Below are 26,936 nucleotides of genomic sequence, written 5' to 3' on the forward strand. Positions count from 1 at the left end.
GCTGAGGCAGGAAGATTGAGAGTTTGAGGCCAGTGTGGGCTATACAGCAAGACTCAAAAAAAAAAAAAAAAAAAGTCCAGGTGTGGGAGAAGGAGATTGGAGGATCACTGTTGGAGACCAGCCAGGGCAAAAAAGTTAGTGAGACCCCATCTCAGCCAACAATCTGGGCATGGTGGCATGCACCTGTGGTTCCCAGCTATAGTGAGTAGGCAGGGATTGAGTGCTAGGGCAAAAACGAGAGACCCTATCCAAAAAAATAACTAAAGCGCAGAAGAGTCTGGGGGCATGTCTCAAGTGGCAAAACATCTGCCTAGCAAACTTGAGGTACTAAGTTCAAACCCTAGTACTGCCAAAAAAATAAAAATAAAAAATAAGGGTAGGGCTGGGGTATAGCTCAGTTATTGAGTGTGTGCTTAGCATGTGCAAGGATATGGGTTTGATCCCCAGTTCCATTGTAAATAAAAATAAGGGTAGGTAATTGAACAGTGACAGTTACAATGGCAGGAAATTGGACTCGGGCCTCAGAACAGAGGAAAGACGCGGTGAATCCGCAGACCCCTGGGCCAGGCCGGCCGTGGGCTCCCTTCCCCTTTTCTTTTAATTTGCTACTGCTTTCTTCCCCTCCCTCACCCTATGGTTGCTGGGACTGGTGCTGAGCACACAGTGCCTAGGACATAGTAGACCTTCTGTAAGCAGTTGAAAGATTCTCAAAGGTGAGAAATGTGCCTGCGTGGAATAGGCTAAAATGTAACTGTGTTTATGTCTTTGTATTGGAATTCTGAGCGACTTGATTTTCTTTAGTGAACTTGCAGTCCTTTTAAGATATTTTTAGACATCACTTTAAAAAAGGAACTGGGCAGGAGGATCATGAGTTTGAGGTCAGCTCAAAAGAGAAAAAGAGAGAGAGAAAGGAAAGAAGGAAGGAAAGGGGGGGAGGGAGGGAGGAAGGAAGGAAAGAGAAATGGAAGCTTTTCTTGGCTTAACTTCTCTTTTTTCCTCTTAATTCTTTCCAATTCATGCCTTTCCTCCTCTATACCAGGGCAGTGTGGGGAGCAGGGTTGGCTGAGTTCATTCAAGTTCTATAGGTGATAATAGGAACAATAGGTAGAAGGTCTCATCTGAACAGTATGTTAAAGTCCTTGCAGTGAACAGGAAAGAAAGTCAGTGTAGAATGGTGTCTAGGTTGAGCTTTTTAAATGTCCAGGAGAGGAAAAGTAGTTTTCTTCCAAGAACAACAGCAAAAATTCAAATCCACTGGTACCCTAATGGGGTCTTCATGTCCTTTTGCCTACTCCCTTGGATTCATTTTGTAGTTTCAGGTCCTGAAGGAGTGAGCTGGCAAGGGCCCAGGATTGGAGGGTGGCCTGGTGTCTCTTGAAGAGCGATTGTCCAGTTCCCTGGGATACCTGTTACAATCAAGGCAGGAGAAGACCTTTGAGCTCCACCTGCTAGGGAGTTTTGTAGTGGGTATGGTGAGATGAGATGACCAGTTGTGACTGGGATTGCATGTACAGTGTGACTGAGGCTCCACCAGGGGTCATGAAAAGCGGCCTGTCAGGCCAGGGTGTGAATTCCGCCCACTTCTGTTTCTGGTCTGCTGCCTGGGAAGTTACCCCAGGTTTGTCCGAGTGCTTCCAGCCTGGGTGTAAAGCGACAAGCCACTGTGGGAACATGACTTCTGACTGTGTATGTGTACAAGTGTTCTCATGGGTCAGCAGTCTGTCTTCTTACTTATGCAGAACTGTCCACTCCCTCTTGTGGTCTGCTGGTGCCAAAACCACTTGGTCCATGTCACCAGCAGTGCCTGACTGAGCAGAGCCTTGTCAGAATTGCAGGGCAGCAAGTTGGAGGGCTCCAGTCCAAGGTCTGACTGAGAGGATGGGTGCTACCTCGTGCTTCATCTTGTTTAACAATTCCCTCTGGGTCTGGCATGCAGCTCAGTGGTAGAGCATTTGTCTAGCATACACAGAGCCTTAGGTTCGATCCCTAGCACCATAATAAAAAACAAAACAAAAACCAAGCTTCTCTGTGCTTCTCTCCGAAGCCCTGTTTCTGAAGGTGAGTGGGGCTCAACCTTGCCTGCACTTGAAATCACCTGGAGAGCTTTACAACTTACTGAGACCTGAGTTCCACACTCAGAGATTGTGGTGTGATTGGTATGAGTCGTAGCTTCTCATAAAGATACTTAAAAGCTCCCAGGTGATTCGAAACGTCACCAGGGTTGAGAAGCACTTCTCTGAAAGCCTCTTTTCTTATGATGAGTTGCTTGGAGGAGGCCCACTGTCTTTAGTATGGACGGACCCCTAGGTTGCTGGTTATGGTTTGTCCCCTGACACCCCTCCCCTGGTGCACGCCAGGAGCAGGATGTGAGTTCAGGCTGTCCTCCTTACTTTATTCCCTTTTGCAAGTCTGTTTTCTGTGAAGAAGGTTCTGGTGAGGTTAAATGTGCTGATGTTATTGGTTACTCATCTTAACGCCTGGCGTATGTCAAAAGTTGCTTGGCCCACATTCTCATCGGTGTCTGACTTCCTCTCTCTCTCCCTCCCTCCCTTCCTTCCTCCCTCCCTCCCTTCTTTCTTTCCTCCCTCCCTTCCTCCCCTCCCTCTCTCCCCTACCCTCATTTCCTTCTTTCCTTCCTCCCCTCCCTCCCTCTGTCTCTTTTTCTTCTCCCCTTTTTCTTTCTCCCCTTTCCTAATATTTCCCAGGCAGTGGCTGAGTGCTTCTTTTCTGTATAAAGCAGTGAGTTATGTGTGTGCTTTCTGATCTCATGGCCATTGATTAGACTCTGGTTAAAGAGACCACACTCTTGCACCTGCAGTCTACACACAGCGTTCTGAGGGGTTGAGCTAGGAAATGGCAGAGCTGGGCTGAGTGGATAAACTGCACGTGGTGTAAGAGTTGACACAAAGGAGGGTCTGGTCTGGAGGGACCACTGGAGCCTACCACGTGGGGCCAAGGGGGTGATTTGTCTGTTATTACGAAGAGTGAGACCTTGGGTTTTCTGAGGAGTGTTTTGGTTTACCTATCCAAGTCTTGGACTGGACCAGTTATGCTGGTCGCCGGAACCTTTCCCCAGCGTATTTCCCTGATACTCCCTTAGACCTTGATTTCCAGCTCTAACATGCATGTGTCTTTTGCCAGATTTGTGTTGAGGGCAATATTGCAAGTGGGAAGACGACATGCCTGGAGTTCTTCTCCAACACGACAGACGTTGAGGTATGGTGTCTATGCTGGGGCTAAAGGACCCTGAAAAGACTTGATGGAGTAATTCAGTCAAGTCATAGGTCACCAGCACTGTCCAGTAAGAGCATGTGCAAGTGATTTAGCGTTTCTAATAGCCTCAGTTCAAAGTCAAAAGAACCTTTTACTTAATGCAGGATATCCCAAATATGATCACATCAATACATAGTCTCAAAATTGTCAGTGAACTATTTCACATTCTGTTTTTCATACAAAATGTTTGGAATCTGCAACGTTTTTCAATTTGGACTGCAGGCAGTCCCCAACTTAGTGATGCAATTCAGAATTTTTTTTTACTTTACAAGTGGCATAAAACCAATACACATTCAGTAGAAAGTGCACTATGATTTTAAGTAGATTAGGTGTATTAAATGCATTTTCAGTTTAGATATTTTCAACTTAGGATGGGTTTCATTGAGATATAACCCCACTGTAAGTCCAGGAGCTCTGTTGACACATTTTGATGTTGTAATAGTCACATGTTGCTCATGGCTACTGTACTGGACAACGTAGGTATAGATCTTACCACAGTCTGGTTAGGGAAAGAATCTACATATGAAAGAAGGAAAGTCAAGCTATTGAGCCCAGAGAGAATGTTACAGTGTGACATCTGAGTCATCAGTGTCCAAGCAGGGGAGTTCAATGTATGTAACCAGGTAATATATTTTCTAGTTATTTAAAGCCCAGTCACTGAGCATGACCTCACAGATGTTCAAGAATCATCACAAGACCCTTCTTCCTTATTCTAGATTTTAGTGGTATAATTCTGTCTCTTTATGGATCTTTTTTGTTCTAGGTAGGTATCCATTGTCTGAAATGATTGGGAACAGAGTGTTTCACATTTTGGATTTTTTCAGATTTTGGAATATTTGTGTATACATAATGATGTATCTTGGGGATGGGACCCAAGTCTAACACAAAATTCATTCATGTTTCATAGCCACTTACACATATAACTTGAGGGTAATTTTAGTGTACCTACATTTTGACTGTGATCTATCACATGAAATCCAGGTGTGGAATTTTCCACTTGTGGCATCAGGTCAGTTTGGATTTTGAAGCATTTTAGATTTCAGATTATGGATGGCCAGACTGTATTGTAGATCGTATAATTTCCACACCATTGAAGTAATTTTCATTCCCTCCTTTCCTGTTTTTATTTCTATTTAAGTCTTATTTAGCCCTTGTCTTGTTTGTGTTCTGCTACACATAAAAAAGTTGATGTAGCAGGCCCAAGACTGTTACCCTTATAGAGGCCTGCTGGAAACGTTGGCCCTTGGCCTTTCCTAACTGGAAAGAGTGGCTGTCTGAGCCTAAACTCTTTGTGAAAGTAGTATAATTTATGTTGAACACTTGCTTTGCCCCTGGGAACCTGGGATTTTGGTGCGTTGATGAAAACCCTGAATTCTCAGGCTCAGCCCAGCTTCTCTGGTAGATGGCATTTTTCATGTGTTCTCACAATTTGTTGCTGGGGGAATTGAGTATGTCCTGTGTGACTCCACTGGGCAAGGACACTTGGAAATTTGTACCTGGTTTCTCCCCAGGTACCTTTTCCCTTTGCTGATTTTGTTCAGTGTCCTTTCATGGTAACAAATCTTACCTGTGATATTGTATGCTGTAGCTCATGAATCATCAAACCTGGGGAGGGGGTCTTAGGTACTTCTAACATTTGGTCTGAGTGGTGTAACTCTCAGTGGTACTTCGGAAGTGATTATATTCTCACTGAAGACCTTGGAAGCAGTTGAGACAACAGCAGCAGTTAATACCTACCTAAAGTCTGTAATACTGTATGTCAGGCACTGTGATACATGTTCATAATATTGTCTGATTGATTCCATCCTTACATGAGTGATCCTTCTGAGGTAGGCACTTTTATTACCTCAGTTGCAGAAGAGGAAACCAAGAATCAGTAAGGGTAATTGGCTTATAAACTTTGCATGGTGTGATGGTTATTTTTGGGTGTCATCTTGACTGGATTAAAGAACAGTAGTCCCTACCGCCCCACCCCCTGCCCCCATTTGTTTTTTCACTTTTTATGGTTTCACTTGAGGTCAGTCATGATCTAAAAATACTAAATAAGACTGGTGGCAGAGCACTTGCCTAGAAAGTGTGAGACCCTGAGTTTAAACCACAGTACCTCCAAAAGATACTAAATAGAAATTCTATAAATGAACAATCCATAAGTTTAAATTGTTCACTATAACATCATGTACTTGATGAAATCTCATGCCTTCCTGCTCTGTTCCACTCAGGATGAATCATTCTTTTGTCTACCGTATCCATACTGCATATGCTACCCTCCTGTTAGTTACATAGTAGCCCTGTCTGTTATCAGATTAACTATAGTGGCTCCCAAGCTCAAGAATGGTGATACTGGCAATTTTATTACAGCATATTATTGTTATTGTTCTATTTTATTATTTGCTATTAGTCTCTTACTCTGTCTAATTTATAAAGTAAGCTTAATTATAGGTATGTATGCACAGGAAAAACATAGTATATTTAGGTTTGGTACAATCTGCAGTTGCAGGCATCCATTGGGAGTCTTGGAATGTATTCTCCATAAATAAGGGGGGGACTACTGTACCTAGAGAACTGATAAAGCATTATTTCTGGGTGTGTCTGGAAGGGTATTTCCAGAGGAGATTACATGTGAGGGAACAAAAAGGGAAAAGCATTGCCTCTGTCCTGGAGCTGGACACCCTTCCTCCTGTTCTTGGACATCAGACCTCCAGGCTTTCTGGCCTTAGAACCTCAGAACTTACACCAGAGGCTCCCTGGGGTGTTTGACCTTCAGCTCAGCCTGAGAATTCTACCATTGGCTTCCCTGGTTTTTGGACTTTGAACCTGAATTGAGCCATGCTACCAGCAGCCCAGGCTCTCCAGCTTCACACACCTGTCGTGGGACAGAGTTCTCAGTCTCTATAATTACATGAGTCAGTTTTCCTAACTAATTCCCTCTTGTACCCATCTCTATATTTATACTATTGGTCTGTCCTGTAGAGAACCCTGAGTAATATCCATATACGTGGCTAGTGTGTGGTGGGGCTAGCTCAGGCTGTCCAGTTCCAGGGGCCATGGCCTTGTTTGGGTCTGTGGTATGCAAATCTTTGTTGGCTTTAGGCAGGTCACTCAGACTTCAGACCCGGCTGATCTTCAGCTGTTCTCAGGTCATTTCTGGAAGTTGCCCCATCTAGCTGGAGTTGTGGCCTCACAAAGGGGGTTGCTCAGATATTTTGGCCCTCCCATTTTGACAGTGTCCCCACCCCCCTCCCCGCTCTCTTGCATGCTGTCACAGAGCTCAGAACCAGAAGCAGCAGCTCTCTCACATTTTCTCTCTTTCCAGGTGCTAATGGAGCCTGTGTCCAAATGGAGAAATGTCCGTGGCCATAACCCTCTGGTAAATGGCTTGTTTCTTCCATAAACCCTTAACTGCCTAGGAATGGTGGTGCTGAAACCCAAGCTCGAGCCTGTCATCATCCTCCCTGTTAGCTGGGTTGGACTATAGCAGGGACAAGCAGAAAAGGTGACATGTTGGTGTTTGTCCAGAGCCCAGGGACCTCTTGTTGGTGACCTGAAATTATCCCCAGTGGCTGTCAGAACCCAGGTGTCTTTGGGACTGTCCCCTAGGACCTAGCTCTAAGTAGTCAGATTCCTGGTGAATTCTTGATTTGGGTTTGTGCTTGGCAGCATCCAGCAGTAGGAGCTGCCTCTGGCTCACCCTGAAACCACCTGTCTGCTTTCCCAGGGTGGACCTAGAAAGCGTGTGCCATAGTGTCACATACCTCTTCTCCTTCCTTTCCCATTCAGAATGTTCTTCTCTGTGTGCTTGAAAGAGATAGATAGGGCTGGGTATGGTGGCTCATGCCTGTAATCCCAGGTACTCAGGATGCGAAGATCAGGAAGATCAAGGTTTGAGGCCAGCCTGGACAAACAGCTAGGGAAACTGTCTCAACAAACAAGCTGGGTGTGGTAACCCACACCTGTAATCTCAGTTGTGTGGGAGGCATGGGTAGAAGAATCTTAGTCTGAGGCCAGCCTCGGGCAAAAGAGGGAGGCTCTATCTGAAAAGAACAAAATCAACAACAAAACTAAAGCAAAAAGGGCCAGGGGAGATAGTTCAAGAGGTAGAGCACCTGCCTAGCAAGCTCAAGGATCTGAGATCAAGTCCTGGTACTGAAAAAAATCCGTTCTGCCACTGGGCTCCCATCCCATGATACAGGGGTTATTAGTCTCAGTGCTCAGATGAGGAAACTTCAGCTTATATTGCCTAAGGTCACACAGCTCTGGGTTTGAACCTTGGACGTGGAAGCCTGTGCTGCCTGTTCATTTCTAGCAGTGCAGTTGGCCTCTCCTCCTGTGATTCATCAGACTCTGAGTTCCACTGTAGGTAGGTCCTGTGTCTGTTTTGTTCACTGTTAGCTAGAACACAGGCACACTGCCTAGACCTCAGAAGGCACTTGTTTGTTCATTCATTCAGCCAGTATCTATTCCATGTCTTCTATTTGGCAGACACTGTTCTGGATGCTGGGACAGTGAGCAGCTCAAAGCCCCTTATCTCCTGGTTCTAATATTGCAGTGTGGGGAGGCAGGAGACAATTAGATGTAGCATGGTGAGAGGTGGTGAGAGGAGCTGTGAAGGAAGCTAAAGAAAAGGCAGAAGCGCTCAGAGTCTTCGAATAAAGAATCCCAGAGTTGTGAATCCTACTTTGTGCATGTGGGAGCAGATGGAATGCCAGTCATCTTCTTGAGCATAGCAAAGTATAACAAAGAAACTTTGGAAATGTTCAGTTCTCTAGAGGCCAGGCAGGAGCCAGGCCTGATTAGTAAGTAAGACAACTGAGCTGCAGATGTCAAGGATTATAGGTGACATATCACAGGACAGAATCAGTCTCAGAAGGCCGAGTATCCTTGGTACAAGTAGCATTTCCAAAGAGTGTTAAAATAAAAAATACGACAGAATTAGGCATTTTCACATTTCCACTCTGGACAGAGAGCCAGATGTATGCTTTTGTGAGCGGCATTGTCCATCATTCTGATTGGTTCTCTGACACAGAAAGGTGTCCGTTGCTGTACCTGTCCAGCTCCTGACCTTCCTCAGGTTTTCTTTCACCTGCAGTGAGGTGAGCCTGCAGTTTTCAGTGTAGAGCACCAGGTGTCATGAGTTTGCACCAAGAGAAAAACAAAAGCAGAAACATAGAATAAGATTATTAGTGAGCAGACTATGGGGCAGGAAGCGTTTTTGTATCTGAGGGTAATACAATAATTAGGGTGTGCATGCTTCTATTTTAGAAGGATAAAGTAGTTGGGCACCAGTGGCTTATGCCTGTAATCCTAGCTACTTGGCAGGCTGAAGTTGGGAGGATCCAGTTTGAGGCCAGCCCAAGCAAAAATTCATGAGACCCCATTTTAACCAACAGATTGGCATGGCAGTGTGTGCCTTCATTCCATCTATATGGGAGGCTGAGAGGGGAGGATAGAGGTTCTAAGCCAGCCTAGGCAAAAATGTTTGCAAGACCTCACCTCAATAGAAAAAAGGTGGGCATGGTGGCGCATACCTGTCATCCCTACTTTTGCAGGAAGCATAAGATAAGGGGATTGTGGTACGGGCTGGCCTGAGCAAAAAGTGAGACCCTATCTCAAAAACAACCAGAGCTAAAAGGGCTGGAGGTGTGGCTCAGGCGGTGGCATGATTGCCTAGCAAGTGTAAAGCCTGAGTTCAAACTTCAGTACTCCATAAAAATAAATCAATAGAAGTAAGGAAAAAAGAAAAGAAAGGATAAGGTGATATTTACAGAGACCCAAACCTGAGGGAGGGAACACGGCAGGCATCTGGAGGAAGAGTGCTCTGGTCTAAGAAGCAGCAGGTGCAAAGGCCCTGAGGTGGGCGTCCTGCTTGATGTGTTTGTGGGACTCTGGATCTCCTGTAGTTGGAAGCTGACTGGCCAGAGGAAGAAGGGCAGGAGATGCAAGAGAATGGTTGTGATTCTCTAGGGCCCTGTGGGCCATGCTGAGGGTTTGGATTTCATTCTGAATGTAATGCAAAGTCCATAGAAGGTCCAGAGCAGGGGATTTAGGTTTAACAGGGTCACTTTGGCTGCTGGATGGAGAACAGACCACAGTGGGCTCAAACAACATTCACAGAATGACCGTGCTTGTTCCCTAGCTCTTACTCCCCTTCTCCTTTCCCTTCCCCTAACCCTTCCCCCTCCATCCCTTCTCTCATCCCTTCCCCTTCCTCTCACCCCCATTCTGTCCCCCATCCCTCCTCCCATGCCTTCCACTTAGGGCTCAGTTTGCTTGCTAAGCGGGTGCTGTATCACGTGAGCTACTCCCTCAGCCGTGTGTGTGTGTGTGTGTGTGTGTGTGATGTTTTTGAGATAGGGTCTCACTTTTTGCCTGGGCTAGCCTTGAACTGTGATCCTTTTGATATTTGCCTCCTCAGTAGCTAGGATTACAGGTATGAGCCAGTGGTGCCCGGCTCATGTAGATTTCTTGAGGTGGCTTTCAGTGATAGACCAGAATTCTGCAGGTGCCACTTGGATGCAGTGTTGCTTTCTTCCTTCTGCAGGGTCTGATGTACCAAGATGCCTGTCGGTGGGGGCTCACCCTGCAGACATATGTGCAGCTCACCATGCTGGACCAGCACACTCGTCCTCAGGTACAATTCGGATACTTGGTTTCAACCTTCTCAAAATTTCTTTCAAATTTAGGATATGTGATTGCCAGGAAGGGAAACCGTCAGTGCTGCATAGCCTTCTCTGTGGCAAGGTCTCCTGTCCCCACAGCTCTCTGAGGACCAGCCTCCAGTGTCCCCCACCCACCAACTTCAGCCAGCTAGGCGGCCACTCTGATGTTATCCTGAGCTCACATCTCCATGACGTGACCACTGCTGGGCTCTACACCATTTAACTCCGTTCTTCTCAAAGTGTGGTCCCTGGCCAGCAGCAGCATTTCCTGGAAACTTGGTGGAAATGCACATTTTCTGGTCCCACCCCAGACTTGCTGAATCAGAGATTCTGGGGATGAGGCCCAGCAATCTGTTTTATGCAGCTGTCCAGGTGCCTCTGATGCATGCTTTGTGTGTCTGCATGTTTGAGAACCACTGCTCTAACATTCACCAGGTCTGGCTCTTAGTTCACATTCTTGAAAGAATCCGATTGGTTCAGCCTGGGTCAGATGGCCAGCCCTGGTTTGATCAGTTGTTGGGGCTGCTTAGGCCCTTCCATTGGTAGGGACATGACTAGGGGTAGACTATCTTAGAAGACAGGGTGCTTGGGGAGATCCTGATTGGTACCTGTGGCTCAAAGCTATAAGCATCCCTAAGACACCAGTGTTAGATTCCATGAAGGGGAGTAGTATATTTTGTGTGTATGTAGGATTTAAGAAAACCACTCAAATTGTTAACATTTGGCTGATTTTAACCAGCAAGCCACACCTACATTGGCACAGCCACTGGGCCGGCCAAGCAGTTTGATCCAGGTTTGGCCACCTATAGATGTAGTTATCATTCTTCTGTTGACACAAATCTGTGTCTTTTAAAATTGAAAGATGTGAGCAGAACATTTTTGGTGGATATGAATTTCTCTCTCTCTAAACATCTTTCTCAGTAATATAGATCAGAGGGTCTGTGTTTAGTGCATTACTCCCTTGCCTTACCCTGCTTTCCCCAAGCAGGCACTCAATTGCAAACTTAAATAGTATTTAATGATATCTGAGTACAATGGGATGCAGGCAGAAATCTATTGCTAAGGAGGCAGAGATGGAGAGAGAGAACTGGGTGGACTAGGAAGGAAGGATAGCAGTGTGAGTGGGAAGCCAGTGGAGCCACAAGAGATGCAGGATGGCAAGAAAGATGAATGCACAGAGGTGGGGAACAGATAGAAAAGGAGGGAGAGCTGGGAGATTTTGGGTTATGGCTTTGACTGTGTCTTTGTGTCTCATGGGTGCCTGGGCCCATGCAGAGCCAGAACAATGTCCACTTGGTGTCAAGGTTAAGGCCCCCTCCTGCTTCTCAAGGGGACTCTGTGGATGAAGGGAAAGTTTGTCTGTGGAGGGTATGAGCACCTGGCAGAGAAAGACAATGTCCAGTCATCCTCCTCCCTCTGAGCACAGTACTTCCCAGTTTCCACAGTCAGAGCCCCCAAAAGACAGCCCTCTCAGACTCTACCTCTGGATCTACACAGATCCCTGCAAAAGCACTGTCACTCTGTTCAGAGCCTTACTCATTACACTGTGCCTCCAGGAGACAGTATGGGCAGTGTTTCCAGCCCCTCTCACCTTCCAGTTGAGCCTCGCCTCTTTCCTGAAACAGGTGGCAGCTTACAGCCATCAGCCCCGCAGTGCTGTGCGGTCCTTCCTGCTTCCAGGTGAAGCCAGTCAGGGTGGAGGGAGGGGCACAGCTGAGCCTTAGGTCAGACTTGGCTTTTTCTCAGATCCTGTGCCCCCTCTCGTGGCCTCTTGATTAAAAGATGGGGGGCCATGTCTGGGAGGGTAAGACAGGTTTTTCAGGGCTTCCTTACCCCTTCCTCTTCAGAGGTTGCTGAATCACCTTTTGTTTTTTCTTAGACATCACCAGTTCGGTTGATGGAGAGGTCCATTTACAGTGCAAGATACATTTTTGTAGAAAACCTGTATAGAAGGTACAGTAGTTTGCACGATTGATAATTTATCAAACCACTGTATTTTTGAAATGACATTTGAACTTATTTAATGGCAGATGTGGAGTACTGACTTTGTTGCATCAGTTATCTGTTGCCATAGGAGTGCTGTGGAACCAACAGTACAAACCTCAGTAGTGACAAATATGTGCCATTGTTACCAGGTCAGCCTGGTGGCTTCCTGACCTTGGCTGGGCTCAGTGAGCTATCTGGGAGTTGGCTAGACTAGGATAGACTTTGCCAGACTGACAGGGGCCAACTCATCTCTCTTCCTCTTGCCTGTCATCCTCCATTTGAGACCAGAAGCAAGCCTGGTATTCTCATATTGTGGGGACGACAGAGGGCAAAAGCCCCAGTGGACATGGACTTCAGGCCTTTGTTTAACGTTTGCTGTGGTCACGTGCGCATAGGGTGGAGGGAGGGAAGACCTGGGGAGTCCCATGGCAGAGTGCAAGGGACGAGGAAGGGTAAAGAATTTGGAGGACTGGAGCATATGTATCTACCTCCCCCACATGCTATTTGTGGTGAGTTCACTCAAAGCTGGCCTCTGCCCTCAGGTCAGGGCACAGAGCGTGTACAGACATAGCTGGAGGGCTTCTGGCGTCCATTCCCAAGGCTCAGGGGTGGGGCTTCTGTTCTTGTGCTTAGCTGGCTATTGATTTTCAGGTGTCTTGGGGGAGATGGGTTGCAGGCCAGAGTTGCAGCTTGTTCTGAGCGCCTCATTGTCCTTACCAGTCTCTCCATTTTACCACTTCTACTCTCAGCTTGGAGTGCTTTCTTTCCTTAGGGGAACTGATTCTGATATTAGCACAGGATACTCCTGCTTCCACTCTTCATGCTGGTTTCTGGATATTTTCCTCCTAGCCATAGCTGTCCTCAGTGACCCCCAACTCTTCCCAACTACCCTCCCTAGATGGGTTGAGCCTCCCCCATTTTTTCCTGCTGTCGAGTATGGAACCTAGGGCCTTGCACATGCTAGGCAAGTGCTCTACCATCTCCAGTTCTCTTCTTGCTTCTCTTGATGACTTTCTGTTGGTTTTCCTTACAGTATTCAAGAGACAACCATATGTATTGTTAACATTTGGCTGATTTTAACCTGCAAAAATGGCATTTCATGTGGTTTAACTTAATACTAAATTTAATTGTTTATTGCTCATTCCCAACTAGGCTGTACACTTCTTGAGGGCAGAGTCTGCTTTCCTTGCCTAGTGTGGACCAAGCACAGAGCAGCCCCTGGGCCAGTGCTTATTCACTATTACTGGATACTTTTTAGTCTCTAGCCCAGCGATGCCCTAGACTCTGGCCCCCTGTTCACATGCTTTCCTTTGAGGGGGCCACTAAACAGACTTTAGCTGGTTCCAAGCTCTCATGGATTGTGTTTTTGAGTCTGGGGGGCTCCCAATATGTCCATTGCCCCCAGGCCAGTAAGTATTAGATCAATGCTATGGGGGCCAATGCTGGCAGCTAGGGAAAATTCTGACGGAAACTTTGTCCTCTGACTTCAGACCTTTCTTGTGACTAGCTTGTGCTTCCAGTAGCTAGTACTTCTGACACAGGGCCCTCTCTTCTCCCTGCTGTCCATTTTCCAGTGAGCAGGAGGTGGACACTACTAGGTTTAGCCAACCCTTTACTCTCCTCTGCTCCTTAATGTCTCAGCAAGAGGGAGGAGGCAAAGAGAACCAAGGACAGAAAAAGAAAGCCCTGTGGTATTTGGTTACTGCTCTGAGAAAGTAGCCAAGACAGGCTAAGGGGCAGTCCTGGGTGGTGGAGCATGGTTTCCAGTGAACCTTGTAACCAGGTTGTCTGCATTCTGATTGCCATTAGCTCAGCTGGTTCTCTGTGTCAGCCCTTTGTGAAGAGGGTAACCAAGACTAGAATAACCAGAGGTTGGAATGTGGAGTGTGGAGTTAGGTGGACCTGGGTCCCATCCCGCCTCTGGACTTTGCTGTCTTCGTGAGCATGACCATTTTTCTAAACTTCTCGCAGCCCATTACGCATGTGCAATTCCTGCTGTCCATCTCTGAAGAGCCTTGGGACCAGTCACCTAGTTTGAGTCTGTGACCCGTATGAAGGTGCTTGCTCACCTTGGTCTCCATGAAATTTGCCGGTCGCCCCCATACATACCTGTAGGGCTGCCTAATGCCAGATGAAATTCCCAGGAACTGTTGGTCTGTGCTTATCCTAGGCCACAGTTTTAGCTGATGTCCCTGGGCTCTGGAGACTCATTACGACACTTCCCACTAGGTTTCTCACAGGTGACTTTTGTGTGTCTCAATCTCTGTGGCTGTAGCGTTGGTCCAGATAGCATGGGCCTTGCTCTGGGCTGTTTTGTGAGTAGTATGTGCCGATAGGGTAGCTTTACGTATACATGCATACATATACAATACCTATCTTTTTTTTTTTTTTTTTTGGTACTGGGGTTTGAACTCAGGGCCTGGTACTTGCTAGGCAGGTACTCTACCACTTGCAAAATGCTCCCAGTCATTCTGCTTTTAATTTATTTTTTTGGAAAGGGTTTCGTGTTAACTTTTGCCCAGGCCAGCCGTGAACCATGATCCTCCTCCTTTTGCCTTCTGAATAGTCAGATACCTTACCACATCTGGTCTTCTATATTCTTTCTCTAGCTCTTTTCCTGCCCTGCCGACTTCATATTTATGCGGGCGGTGGCCCTCCCACATGCCTTTCCTGGTGTCTGTGGTTCAGATTTCTGTGGAACCATGGCCAGGAGGTACATTGATTGTCTGCTTGTGGGCTCTTTTTGGCAGGTGAGGAACTGAGAAGGGAGTACAAAGCAAGCCAGCTCCTTTATGATGGCATAAGAAACTCTCTGAGACATGGGAAGGTGTTCTGTACCCTGCTGGATGGCTAAGCCAGGAATAAGGAAATGGTGAAGATGAGTAGAGTTCTCTCATTCAGGCCAATGCTTCAGGGCCCATAGGAGCCCCCAAAAGCTTAAAATCCGCAAGTGTGGGCTCACGAGACCCCTCTTTTCACACAGGCCTTATTACTGGCTTCTCCCTCTGTCACCTGTGCATCCCATCCAGTGTGGCTAGGCAAAGCCTAGGAATCTACATGTCTTACAAGTGCCCAGGTGAACTGCTGCTCTGAGTGAGAGCCAGCAGATACCAGCAGCCAGGTGGTTCGCAGGGAGCTCTCTGACCCTACACCTTAGCCCCTTGCCCCTAGGAGGCCTTCAGGGATCATGGGAGCAAGAACTGTTCCTTAGAGTTGTCTTTGAGAATCTAGGACTTAACCATGCAGGATTTCCTGTTTCCTGCACCTGATCTGCTGTTTCTTCCTTTCACATTTGTGGCCTGAGATTTTGGTTATTGGGTTTTGTTGTGTTATCTTTGTTTTAAAGGTTTCTGGAGAGGACAACTATAGGCCAAAGGTTTATTTCTCTTGAGACAGTGAAAAGTGTTTCAGGCCATAGCTTCAGGCTAAGCTTGACAAAGATAGGCTTTGGTCCGCTGGAATGTACCTGGCCCTTCTCAAAAACTATGTGTCCAGCATCAGTTAAGAAATGGTCTGGGCATCAGTGCTTAGCATACTATCTTGGTTGACTATCTTAATGACTTGGTTTGTTCTATAGAGCTTGGGATATATGTCAGGATCGTCTGGTGGGCAAAATAGACCTTAAAACCAAGATACCTGTAGTCATGTCAAGCTGGGTCCCTACATTTATTTTGAACCTATATCAGATGGAGCATAGAACATGATCCTTTGCCCATACCTGAATCAGGACATTTTGGTTCCAATCTGCAAGAGCTTAGCTGGGTTCTAGCATGTGAGGGGCAGGAATTTATATTTCTTCACTTTCTGGGATGCTCAAGAAAGAGGCTTCTTAATGAGTTCTGGTGGAGGGGGTGGGGCTTTCACAGGGCAGTGGGGAAGTCACTGCCCCTTCAGGGCTGGGCTTGATCTTTTTCTAAGGAGCCCTGTAGTCTTAACTAGGAACATGTGGGGGCCTGGATGAAGGGAGCGTGGCAGGCGTGGTCTTGCTGTATGCAGTTGTAGGCCTGGGTTTTTAGAAAAGCCCACATACACACATTGGAATTCTGCATCTCCTCAAAACAAATTTTTCCTAAGGGTGTTCTTGCCTTTTGGACCTTGAAAAGTGAAGAGCTCACCTAGGGAGAGACCCACCTCTTCCTCTTATCCCGCCAGGGGTTTGAGAGGGTTGTGTTAATAGCTGAAGAGGAAGGTTTCAGTTGCAGGGTGTCCTCAAAAATGGGGACATCTGAGTTGTGGGCACCAGGCTGCAATGAAAACTGAAGGTGGTGAGAAAGCTTCATGCAGCTTTAGAGACCATGCAGGCAATTGTGTGGCTGAACCCTGTGGGCTGAATAATTGAGTGCAAAGGCTTTGCAGGATTGCCTGGGCCTCCTTTTCTGAGTACAGAAGTAGAGCATTGAGTGGGGCCTAGCAGGAGCCATGGCAGCTGACTCACCTGGCATGTTGGAACAATGGGGAGGCCCTCCCACTTTCCCTGCAGGCCTTGGGATTCCCCAGAGACCCCAAATCAGGGACTTAGGGCCTGGTTCATGGGCCTAAGAGCTGCAACTTTCCTTGTGCTCAGGCCACAGAGATCCATGATAGCCCTGTAGTTGACAGGCCAATGAAGGAGTGATGCAATGGAGAGTGGATGTGTTTGGGGCCTAGGGAGGGCCAGGCTTGAAGCCCTGCTCAGACATCATTGGACCTAACTTTTCTGAGCCTGTTCTCCTCATCTGTAAGTTTGGACTAAAACTGACTTTGAATGTGGAGTTTTAAGCCCCAGGCCCAAGCTTTAGGGCTTCCACATCAGGTCAGGCCACTTGCCCAAACAAGTCAAATAAAGAAACAAGTGATGGTTAAGGACAGAGAAAGGAACTTTATTCTAAGGCACAGGCAGCCGCGGGAAGAGAGCTCTTCAGCCCATGTTTAGCCACCTTCAGGGTACAGACGTGAGCTTTTGGCTTAAATGGACAAAGAATTTGGGCAGACGTGAAAGCTGTGCGTGATGATGAATCAATCAGTAGTCCTAATGACAGATGTGCCTCATTGATCATTATCTCAGTCTTGGCTTTGGGAGGGGTTCCGGAGAAGTGGTTATTACTGTCATCACTTGAGGAGAGTACTCTAGTTAAGAAGAACAAATCATTGCTGTCTGGCAGGCAGTCTGTCCTGTGGAGGCTCTGTGGTTCCTTTCCTTGGGGGCAGTTTCCTCCATCCCTAGTTGTGAAGATGTTATCAGGCAGTCCTGTCCTTCCTGGATTCCAAAGTGATTATAAAGTGACTGCAGAGAGAACAGCTGAGAGAAAAGAACACAGATGCAAAAATGGAGGCAGGGATGCCAAGATTTTCTCCTGTTTTTAGTTAGTATGTACATGCAAGTTAGGAGTCAGTGCTTTGTAGCAAAAGCTGCTTAAGTACCTGTTACAGCCTCACAAGGGCTTATGAAAACAAAAGGAAACAATTCATACAGAGTCACTAGTATTAGCATTGGAAACTTCTTGTTTGGCTGGTTTTAAAATTTTTTTATTATTATTATTGTTATTATTAGTGGTACTGGTGCTTGAACTCCGGGCCTTGCACTTGCTAGGCAGGTGCTGTACCACTTGAGCCACACCCAACCCTGTTTGTTTCTCTTGAGATAGAGTCTTAAAGGCTGGCCTAGAAGTCTATCTTCCTGATGTTACTGGGTTTGGGATCACTGGATCTGGGGACAAGAAAGTTCTTGGTCTCCTCAGAGAAAGAATTCAAGGACAGACACAGAAAACACTTAAGCAGGAGCAGGCTTATTAATGCAAAGCAAAGCAAAAGTGCACCCTCCAGATAGGAGAGTGGGCAGACTTAAGGAGGAGTGCTGCACTGGGGGCATGGCTCAAGTGGTGGAGAGCCTGCCTAGCAAGTGTGAGGCCCTGAGTTGAAACCCAAGTACTGCTGAAAAAAAAAAAAAGAAAAAGAAAAATGAATCAAGGAACACTGCCCTGGAGGTCCGAAGAGCTCAAGCTTTTGGTAGGATCTGTGGATGTAGGGGTGGTCAGTCCTGTAAAACTTCCAGAGACTGGGTTTTGAGTCATCTGCTCCTCCCACATGTTGGGAAGGGGAGTTCTTGGCTTTAGGTGGTCGGACTGGGGCTGTCATTTGCCACAGGCTATGGGGGCTGTGGTCAACAAGACCCTGCTGTATGTTACAAGTCCTTCTGTTAACATCAGCAGGCGAGGATGTGATTATCAACATCTAAGGTATCATTCTCAGCCATCAGGTTTCCTAACTCCCTGCCTGACTCCTGTATCACTCTTGCCTCAGCCTCCCAAATGCTAGGATTACAGGCTTGCACCACCACGCCCAGGCAGTTGGTTTCTTAAACATCAAATATTCTTAGCTGAAGTAACTTGAATCCTGACTCAAAGTAGCCTGAGCAGTGAGGCTGTCATTGACTCAGTTAATGGGCCAGTTTAACTCAGTGGCTATAGCTCTGATTCACTGCATTTTCCTGCTGTGTGTCTTGTTTTTGTTCTTAGTATAATCCCCTCATGGTGCCAAAATAGTTGTGGCACTGTTAGGCTTCTGACTTGCTTGTTGGAGTAAGGGCGGGTATCTTGTCAGCAGTTTGCTGCAAACTGTCCACCCATCTTACTGGTCCCTATCCTGGGGAGATGACCTGCACGATTGGCTCATGACCCCATCACTGGGGTCCTTTAGCTCCTTTGGGCCTTCCCAAATCTCAGGGCTTTCCTGAAGCACTCAGGGACAAGCCCTGTGTACAGTGGGCTGCTTTTCCAGAGGAGGTAAGAGGAAGACTGGCAGGGAAGCAGCCGCAAGGTCCTCACATTAACTGCATGCCCTTTGGCTGGGGTCCCCGCTGCAGTGCTGTAGGACTTTCTCCCACTCCACCCTCTGCAGCTTTCTCAGGTTTTTCTGGTGTGCTTGCCATCCTGCATGTTCCTCTGTTCTGGTGACCTTGCTGAGGTCTGCTCATGACTAGCCCTACTGTTCTCTTGGGCACCATACACTCCTGCTACTCTGTCAGGCTCAACTATGCTCTGCAGGGGGTATCCTGGTGGTCCCAGGGACAACAGGAGAATGTTCCTCTGCAGTCTGTGTCAGGCTCCGTGTTTGGACCCCAAAGCATGGCTGCTGTGCCTTTGGTCTCTCAGAGCATCTCCCTCATGCCTTTTCTAGTTTCTCACCTCCTTCCGTCTTCCCCCATGGGGCCGGAGCTGGCCCACAACTGAGCTGGGACAAGCCCCTTCCCATGCCTTGCCCTGCCTGCCCCCCTTGCCTTCAGGACCTCCCTGCACACAACCTGAACTTATCCGTTCTCCCTGCGGTCAGACTGGCCACACTCAGTGCTGAGTGGCTCTTACATGGAGCCGCTGGTAGAGGACAGGACGTTAAAAGGGAGAATTCCTCTCCTGGGCCTGTGAGGGCCCCTACTGCCTGGTTTATGCTCTCTAGCTGCTGCCATTCCCGGCCTTCCCTATCCAGGTCCTCTCAGGATAGGTCCTGTGAGGGCAGAGGATCCCCTGGGAATGCCAAGAACAGATGCCAGGTCTCTCCTCATTCCTGTGCTATTTCTTCCTTCCCCCCGTTTTGTTTTTGGCTTTCCTTCCTTGCTTTTTAATATGTAATATTAAATGTAGTTTATATGTTTAATTTATATATGTAATAGTGCTTCCTACCCCTATTTCTTCTTTTTTTTAAATCCACATGTAACTTTTTTCCCCCTTCTCTGGTGGCACTGGGGTTTGAACTCAGGGCCTCATTTGTGCTTGCTAGGCAGGTGGTCTACCACTTGAGCCACACCTCTAGCTCCTCTCCCTCTGATTTGTGAACTAATATGTTGTTAAAATTTGGAAACTACAGAAAGAATAAAAAAATGTCTCCTGTAGCTCTACAGTTCAGAGAAAAGCACTGTAAACATTTTGGTGTTTTTCTTTCTAGTGGTTTCAAAACATGTGAGTGAGTATTTTGAAAATTGGTTGAGGTCATGCTGTGTACACAGTTTCATGTCCTGCTGTGTTCACTGAACATTAGATTCTGGGCATCCTCCATGGCATTAAGTATTACTTGACAATCTTTCAGTTACAGCAAGCTTTTCTGGTACAGAAATAGGCCAAGACTTAGTTTCTCATTTTTAATAATGCCGTAGTGAGCCTCATGGTTCTTTTCACAAAAGAAATTTCTAGGAGTGAAAATGATTTGCCCATCATCTCCCAACCTGAATGCTGCCTCCGTTCCCAAGGGACAAACATTAAAGCCCATGTCTGTGCTTGGAGTTCAAATTCCAAATGCGTTCTCCCTTGCTCAGTGCCATGGCTCTTGCCACACTGTGCTGCAGACCGTCCCAGCATAGCAAAGGTCAGGAATACTCAGGGTCCTGTCAGCACCTCATGTCCATCGTATGGATCACACTATGCACAGTGCTTTTGATGATGTCCTCTCAACAAAAGCTGTCCCTGGCTCCTTTTCTGGGAATGGCACAACCCAGAAGGTTTCTCATGAGTGAGTGAAATCCTTACAACTCTCACTGCAGTGGGAAGATGCCTGAAGTGGACTATGTGGTTCTGTCCGAATGGTTTGACTGGATTGTGAGGAACATCCAGGTGTCGGTGGATCTGATAGGTAAGAGGGCATTTTCCTGCCCCACCTGTAGGCTCCCCTGGGACCAGCCAGGATGTGCTTGTCAGGGCCTTGCCCCACAGGGACTGTGGGGGTAGGGGACACTTGCCATTGGTGATTCCTTCCCCATGTTAATTCCATCTTTCCCCAAAGGCAGACAGAATTTTGGGGCTTCTGGGCTCTTATGGAGAAGAGCCTGGCCTTGGTTCCTTAAGCTGCTCTCCCCTGGGCCAGCTGCTTCCAGGCTGAGTCCATTGGGATTTGATAGATTTTCTGGGTTGTGAAGGATGGGGACAGACAGAATCTGGACATTTACAGAGGCTCTTGGCATGCCAGACCTCGTGCCAAGTTCTGTCCATGGATGGAATTGCTTTCAGGCTCACAGTGGCCCCATGGGATGGGGACATAGACAGGAAACAGGACTTGGGGGATAGGGGTCAAGATGGATGTTGGCCACACAGCTGGCCAGTGGTGGAGCTGAGAGTTGGCCCCTAGTGTGTGGTTCTCCTGCTCGACGAAGCAGCTGTTTTCCATCCTGGGCCCTTAGGCCTTCCCTGGCTTTTACTCCCAACCCATGATAGAGCAATCAGTGCCACGTGTATTTTTTAACCTCAGTTTATCTCCGGACCACTCCTGAGATCTGTTACCAGAGATTAAAGATGAGGTGCAGGGAAGAGGAGAAGGTCATTCCACTGGTAAGACCACCCGGAAGCCACCTCCACCCCAGCCACTTCCCCTCCCCAGTTCCTCCTGCCATGACACCATCATGCAGTTGTCCACAGAGAGTGGAGGAGGTTGGGAGAGGGGACTCTGACTTCCTCTGGGGCTGTAGCCCTTTTAGATGTCAGAGCTACTCCACTTCCCATGATTCCTGGCTCCATCTTCTGTACCCCTGTGCTCAGAGGCATTCTTTCCTGCCCCACCTGATGGCATCCTTTCCTCTTCCTGCCTTGGCAAGGCCATGGCTTGTCTGCCCCTCCTCCTGAAAACTTTGGCTCTGTGTCTCCTCTGGATCCTACTAGCATGTGAGTTCCAGGAGGGCAGGACTGAGCCTTTCACTCCCTGCCGCATCTAGTGCTTACTTAGCACAGTGCTCAGCGTGGGTATGGTGCTTAGTGCTTGGTAGAATCTGCACAGCACAGGGTTCTGGCTTTCTGGCCACATCAATCTAATTGGGACTTACGCAACAGGCTTGGTCTGTTCTTCTTGCCCTGGTCCTTCACCCTCCAAATCTCCCTCCAAAATCTAACCCCCTTCCTGGGTGAAATTTCCACCACAGAATACCACTCATGCAATTCCTCAGTCTGAGACCTGTCAGGGCCTCACTGCTGTCTGCAGTTCCCCACTGTATATAGCATGGTCTTCAGGATCCCACGTGGCCTGTAGCCTCTCTGGCGTTGTTCTTCTACTCCCTGCTCTCCTTTCTGTGACACCCCTCCCCCTCCACCCCACCCCCCCGCCGCCCTGCCACACACCGTAGAGTTATGTAAATGTGCACAGTGGTTTCCTTTGCTTTAAAAGTTCAGCTCTGATGTCACCTCTTCCAGGAAGTCTTCCCTGACCTCCTGTCCATTGTACCTCCCCTGCCCCTATGCTTACTGAGACGGCCCTTAGGACAGTATACTGACAGTATTTGTTTATGCCATTACTCTCCAACCCTGACTTAACTATGAGATTTTTCAGATTTTTTATCTCCTTCGTGTTCTCAGTGAGCTGGGGCCTGGCACCTGGTAGTTGCTCAGTTAATATTGAACAGACTGCCTCACGTGAGCAGCTTTCACCAGGGGAGCAAAGACAGATGTGGGGCAAGCATTTAGTGGACATTATGGGCCTCTGGACTCAGGATGGGCTGCACTGGGGGCCCTGAAAGCCTTGTCCAATCCCTGCCCTTGGCCAGCAAGGCACATTTGAGCCATGAAAACTGGGACCTCACTCTGGGGAGCTCCTTTGAAGTCCCAGAGCCAGGAGCAATAGGAGAATGGAGAGCTGAGGGCAGAGCCCAGCTGGGCCATGCTTTTGGGGCATGGCAGCTTTGTGCAGTGACCCAGATGCTCACAAGAAATGCCACAGTGAGTCCTTTGAAGCCATTATTCAAATGGTTGACTTAACAATTTTGATAAGGCCTATGGGCTAAACGTGACTGGTGCCAAGGGAGAGCTTGGTGGCAGGTGAAAAGGGGTAGCACAGTTTACACAAGAGCTTCTGGGATGGCAGGTAGAACGCAGCTGGGGAGGTGCCCATCGGTGGCCTGCACTTGCTAGCCGATTGTTGCAGAGTGCATGCGTACAGGGCTGCTCAGTGTGGAGGAACCCATGGCTTGCAGGGTGTCTGTGCCCCTTCCCCTCAGGCTGCACCTTGCCAGGCTTCTTGCAGGTGGTGCTCTTCATGGTCTGCAGGGTCCCTCTATGACGTGAGTGGTCTGGGGGTGGAAGTAGCAAGGAGACAGTTGCAGTTCTCTTGGCAGGTGGGTGCAGAGGCTGCCTAGGTCTGGGAAGCCTGTCACCAAGCAACTTTGCTCCCCTTCCTGATCCTAGCAGCCCATGCCTTTATGTCTCCCTTGCAGGAGTACCTGGATGCTGTTCACCGCCTCTATGAGGAGTGGCTCATCACAGGAGGCCTCTTCCCAGCTGCGGCCCCTGTTCTGGTAAGTCTCTCCCTCACAGGGCAGAAGAATTCTACAAGGATGGGTGCCTAGGGTGTCAGCCAGTCTGCAGATGGTCCCAGTCCCTCAGAACGCAAGGATTTGTAGGGAGGAAGGTGGGAAGGCTGGAAAGGGCTCTTTCTTTCTCAGTCTCCCTTTTTGGACTGAGTCTCAGAGTGACTCAGACAGACTCGAGAGAAGGCTTTCTGTCCCAGTGCCATGATAGCTTGGGATCTCAGTAACATGTCACTTATCCAGCATCAGCCACGAACAAGTACCCCAGATGCCTAAAGCATCTGCATCTGGGTTTGGGTTTGGTCCTTTTTCATGGTCCCTTTGCAGTGACCTTCCTTCTTCAGAGATGATACAGCTTCAGCTCACCTTTTTGTTCTGTGACTCAAGGCTATTGGAAGGAACATCAGTGGCTGCTCTGGGCTGTCACACAGTGATGCCCTTGGGAGGTGTCAAGGTGCGCAGGACTGTTTGCCCAGACTACTGCTGTCTTTGAATTCCTGTGTTGGCTTTTCATGATAACTCTCCTTTCTCTTGCTGACATGTGCCATTTCTAATGAGTACCAATGTGTCTGTTCCAGTCAGTTTTTCGTGCTGCCCATCCCCAGTGTTCTGATGTGCTGTTCCCATTTCTCCAGGCAGGTAGTCAGGACCTGAGATTGTTGTCATACAATGGAGGACCACTTGCTTTCATGCATGGCCTTGGCCTGCACAGACACTAGCATAGGGACAAATTACTGTGGGGGATTTTAAAATCCACCTCCTCCCCAATTATTAAAAAATTGGAGACTGTAGAACAATGAGAAGGGGTTGGGAATATAGCTCAGTGGTAGAATGCTGCTATGAGGCTCTGGATTTTATCCCCAGCATTGGGAAAAAAAGCAAAAACAAAAACCCAAGAAGGAAAAAGCACTCATGAGCTCCCTACAAGGACAACTGTTACGTCTTAGGCAAAAATCTCGTTCAGTGTAGACTGCCCTAGATGGGGGAGGGGGAGGCGCTCTTTGGCCCTGACCTTCCTTTCCTTTCTATCTGCCTGCGTCTTTGTGCTTCTCTGCCTCTCCTGCTTCCTCTGTAACCTGTGTGTTTCACTCCAGGTGATCGATGCTGACCACAGCATGGAGAAAATGTTACAGCTCTTTGAACAAAACCGGGCCTGGATGTTTACTCCTGAGAATTGGAAGCGTGGCCCGTAGGATGGGAAAAGTCTGCAGGACCATGCCAGGAAAATACCCGTTAGCTATCAGGAGCAATTTGAAAAAATCTCTTACCAGGGCCTCTTATTTGGCCAGATTTATTTTTCTGATGACCTTTTCCACTTGGTCGGTGTCTTCACCATGGGACCAGTGGGTTTGTCTGCTGGCCCTTTGGTGTTTGCAGCTGCACATTCCCCCTGGTGGCTTCCCACTGGGTCCCTCCATGGAAGCCCTGAGGAAGGACGCTTGCATCATGCTGGGTGCTGGGTGTTTTCAGACCACCTGGCAGGGTGGGGTGGGGTAGTAGTCTTACATCCCAGGTGAGGAGTTGAAGCTCAGGTTCAGGTTCCACTGGACAGGCTGCCTCTTCCTGAGCACCACTCCCCACAGCCCTGCCTCCTGTTGCCGCCCCTTGCACCTTCATGGGGAGAGCTGGCAGTGCGTGGAGCTGATCTGAGCTTCTGATTGTTGAGCAGTTCTCAAAGACAGCCAGCATTGTAGACTTCCATAAAACCGTGCTGTTTGGCTCAAGCCAAGTGGTCTGTGGCTTCCTGACGTAGGCATTGCAGCCTCCACCCCTCCATCATCTGGACTTCAGTGGCTGCAGAAGAATCCCAAGTCAGCTCCTGAATGGTGCCCAGTCTCCTTAGGGATGAAGGTGCAGCCCAGCAGTCACCATTTCCATGTCAGGAAGTAGGATTTGGGGCCTGGACACTTTGACTGTTTCCAAGCAAGGCCAGGAGCAGCCTGCCCTGGCTTCCAAGGCTCCCTCACTCCCTCACCCCCTCATGTCCTCATGTGAGGAGCTTTGCCCTTAGAATGACTGAGCATTTGTGACCTAGGGAGAGAGAGAAATGGCCACAAGTGTTTTGGAATGTTTTTGCATGCAAGGGGACCTAACAGGTCATAGAGCATGACACTGTCATTGGATCAGCTATAATGGTGCACTGAAGGGGCAATACGTCATGAACCAAGTGGGAAACAAAAGAAAGGAAGAACTTTCTCTCTATGGACAGTCTGAATGGAAAAGTCAAGGTTGGCCAACAAAGGCTCTTGATACACTGCAGCTTCTGGTATTCTGGAGGTGGGTGGAGAGTGCCCCAAGAAAACTGGGCACAAGCACAGGAGGGGTTATTGTGAACTCTGGAGAAATACAGCAAATGCAGTTCCCCCAATGCTAAATATGGACACCTGTGCACGTGGCACTCTATCAACAGGTGCTAAGTGGTCAAGGATTCCAGGTCCTTTCTGTTTGAGCCAGTTTTGGGCCCTGTCAGCAGGATGAGGAAGGGACAGCAGCACAGTGGGATAGGGGAATCGTGTCCAGCAGCACCTGCAGCCCAAATGCTGGTGATTAACCAGAAAACTGAGGAAGGCAGGTTCCTTCGTTCAGGAAACCTGACATACTGGGGCCATCTTTGGGAATTTGTAAATGAGCAGTCCAGTACTTCCCCCTCAACTGAGGTAGAGCATCTGTTTTGGGAGAAACGTCATTTTTCTCTAGCTCAGTGGAAGGCAGTAAATCTTTCATTTGAACCCTGGCGTTAATTTTCAGGTGCTTCTTATGCTAGTGACTTTAGCTCCGTGCAATATCCTTTTTTATTTAAACATTTTTTTCCATTTTTATTAAGATATATTTCTTGTACAGGGGGATTCATCGTGACAATTCCAAATAGTCCCTGCGATATCCTTTTGCCAGTAAGATAATGTGTTCTTATTTTTAAACACCGTGTTTCTTTTTTTATTATTATAATTTTTATTAGATCCCCCCTCCCCCCGCACTACACCATGTTTCTTAATATGTTGTGTAAGGGTCCAGAGAAGCCTGCTTGTCCTCACACTCTGGCATCTTGGAGAGCAGTGGTTGGGGCTGATTGCCAAACCTCCCATCCCAGGTATCACACCTGAAACAGCCAGAGCCAAGCTTGTACAAGGACTGCTGTCTTGTGTGACGGGGACTGGTGGAAGCATGTGTCATGAAGTGGTTCCCAACGTTGCCATGAACCTGGGCTGGAAAAGGGCAGATGGCACATGGTAGACATGACAGGGACTAGTTCTTAGACACAAGGAGGCCTCCTGAGAGCCTCCCAGAAATGGCTAAGAGAATCATGGCAGAAGCTGGCATCCAAGCATATTGGATTCACCCTGTTCTTACTCTGAGGCTGAGGATCTATGTCAGTATATCCAGAGCTGCCTAGGCTGCTTTGACTCCTATGAATTTTTTAAAAATTATCAAATAATATACATATTTTCTTTCAGTTTTATTTTTAGTGAGATTCAATTCATATTTAAGTTTTTTGTTTTACTTACGTACCATGCTATTAAAACCATTAAAATATTTCATGTATCTGGTGATTTAAAAACAAGTTATAAATATCCTTCTCTTTCACATGAAAAGTATGTGTAGCTGAGCACCAGTGGCTCATCCCTGTAAACCTAGCTACTTGAGAGGCTGAGATCAGGATGATCCAGGTTTGAGGTCAGCCTAGGTAAATAGTTCTCAAGACCATATCTCCAAAATAACCATAGCAAAACGGACTGGAGGTATGACTCAAGAAGTAGAGTGCCTGTTTTGCA

The 26,936-nt window shown here is 47.8% G+C and overlaps 1 protein-coding gene across 3 annotated transcripts in view; it reads left to right on the plus strand.

Annotated features, from left to right (window-relative positions):
• Tk2 (thymidine kinase 2) overlaps positions 1 to 26,698 on the plus strand; it is a 30,887-nt gene extending 4,189 nt beyond the window's left edge. Inside the window, exons 3-10 of one of the 3 annotated variants that reach the window (XM_020174555.2) lie at positions 3,142 to 3,216; positions 6,587 to 6,640; positions 9,812 to 9,901; positions 11,809 to 11,882; positions 20,425 to 20,513; positions 21,126 to 21,205; positions 23,074 to 23,154; positions 24,261 to 26,698. In XM_020174555.2, coding sequence (XP_020030144.2) covers positions 3,142 to 3,216; positions 6,587 to 6,640; positions 9,812 to 9,901; positions 11,809 to 11,882; positions 20,425 to 20,513; positions 21,126 to 21,205; positions 23,074 to 23,154; positions 24,261 to 24,359 — 642 coding nt within the window. In that variant the 3' untranslated portion in view covers positions 24,360 to 26,698. The other 2 variants (XM_074055904.1, XM_020174558.2) reach the window with 2 other exon arrangements.
• The last annotated feature ends 238 nt before the right edge of the window (positions 26,699 to 26,936 follow it).

Source organism: Castor canadensis, chromosome 15 (assembly GCF_047511655.1).
Source record: "Castor canadensis chromosome 15, mCasCan1.hap1v2, whole genome shotgun sequence".
Taxonomy (NCBI): Eukaryota; Metazoa; Chordata; class Mammalia; order Rodentia; family Castoridae; genus Castor; species Castor canadensis.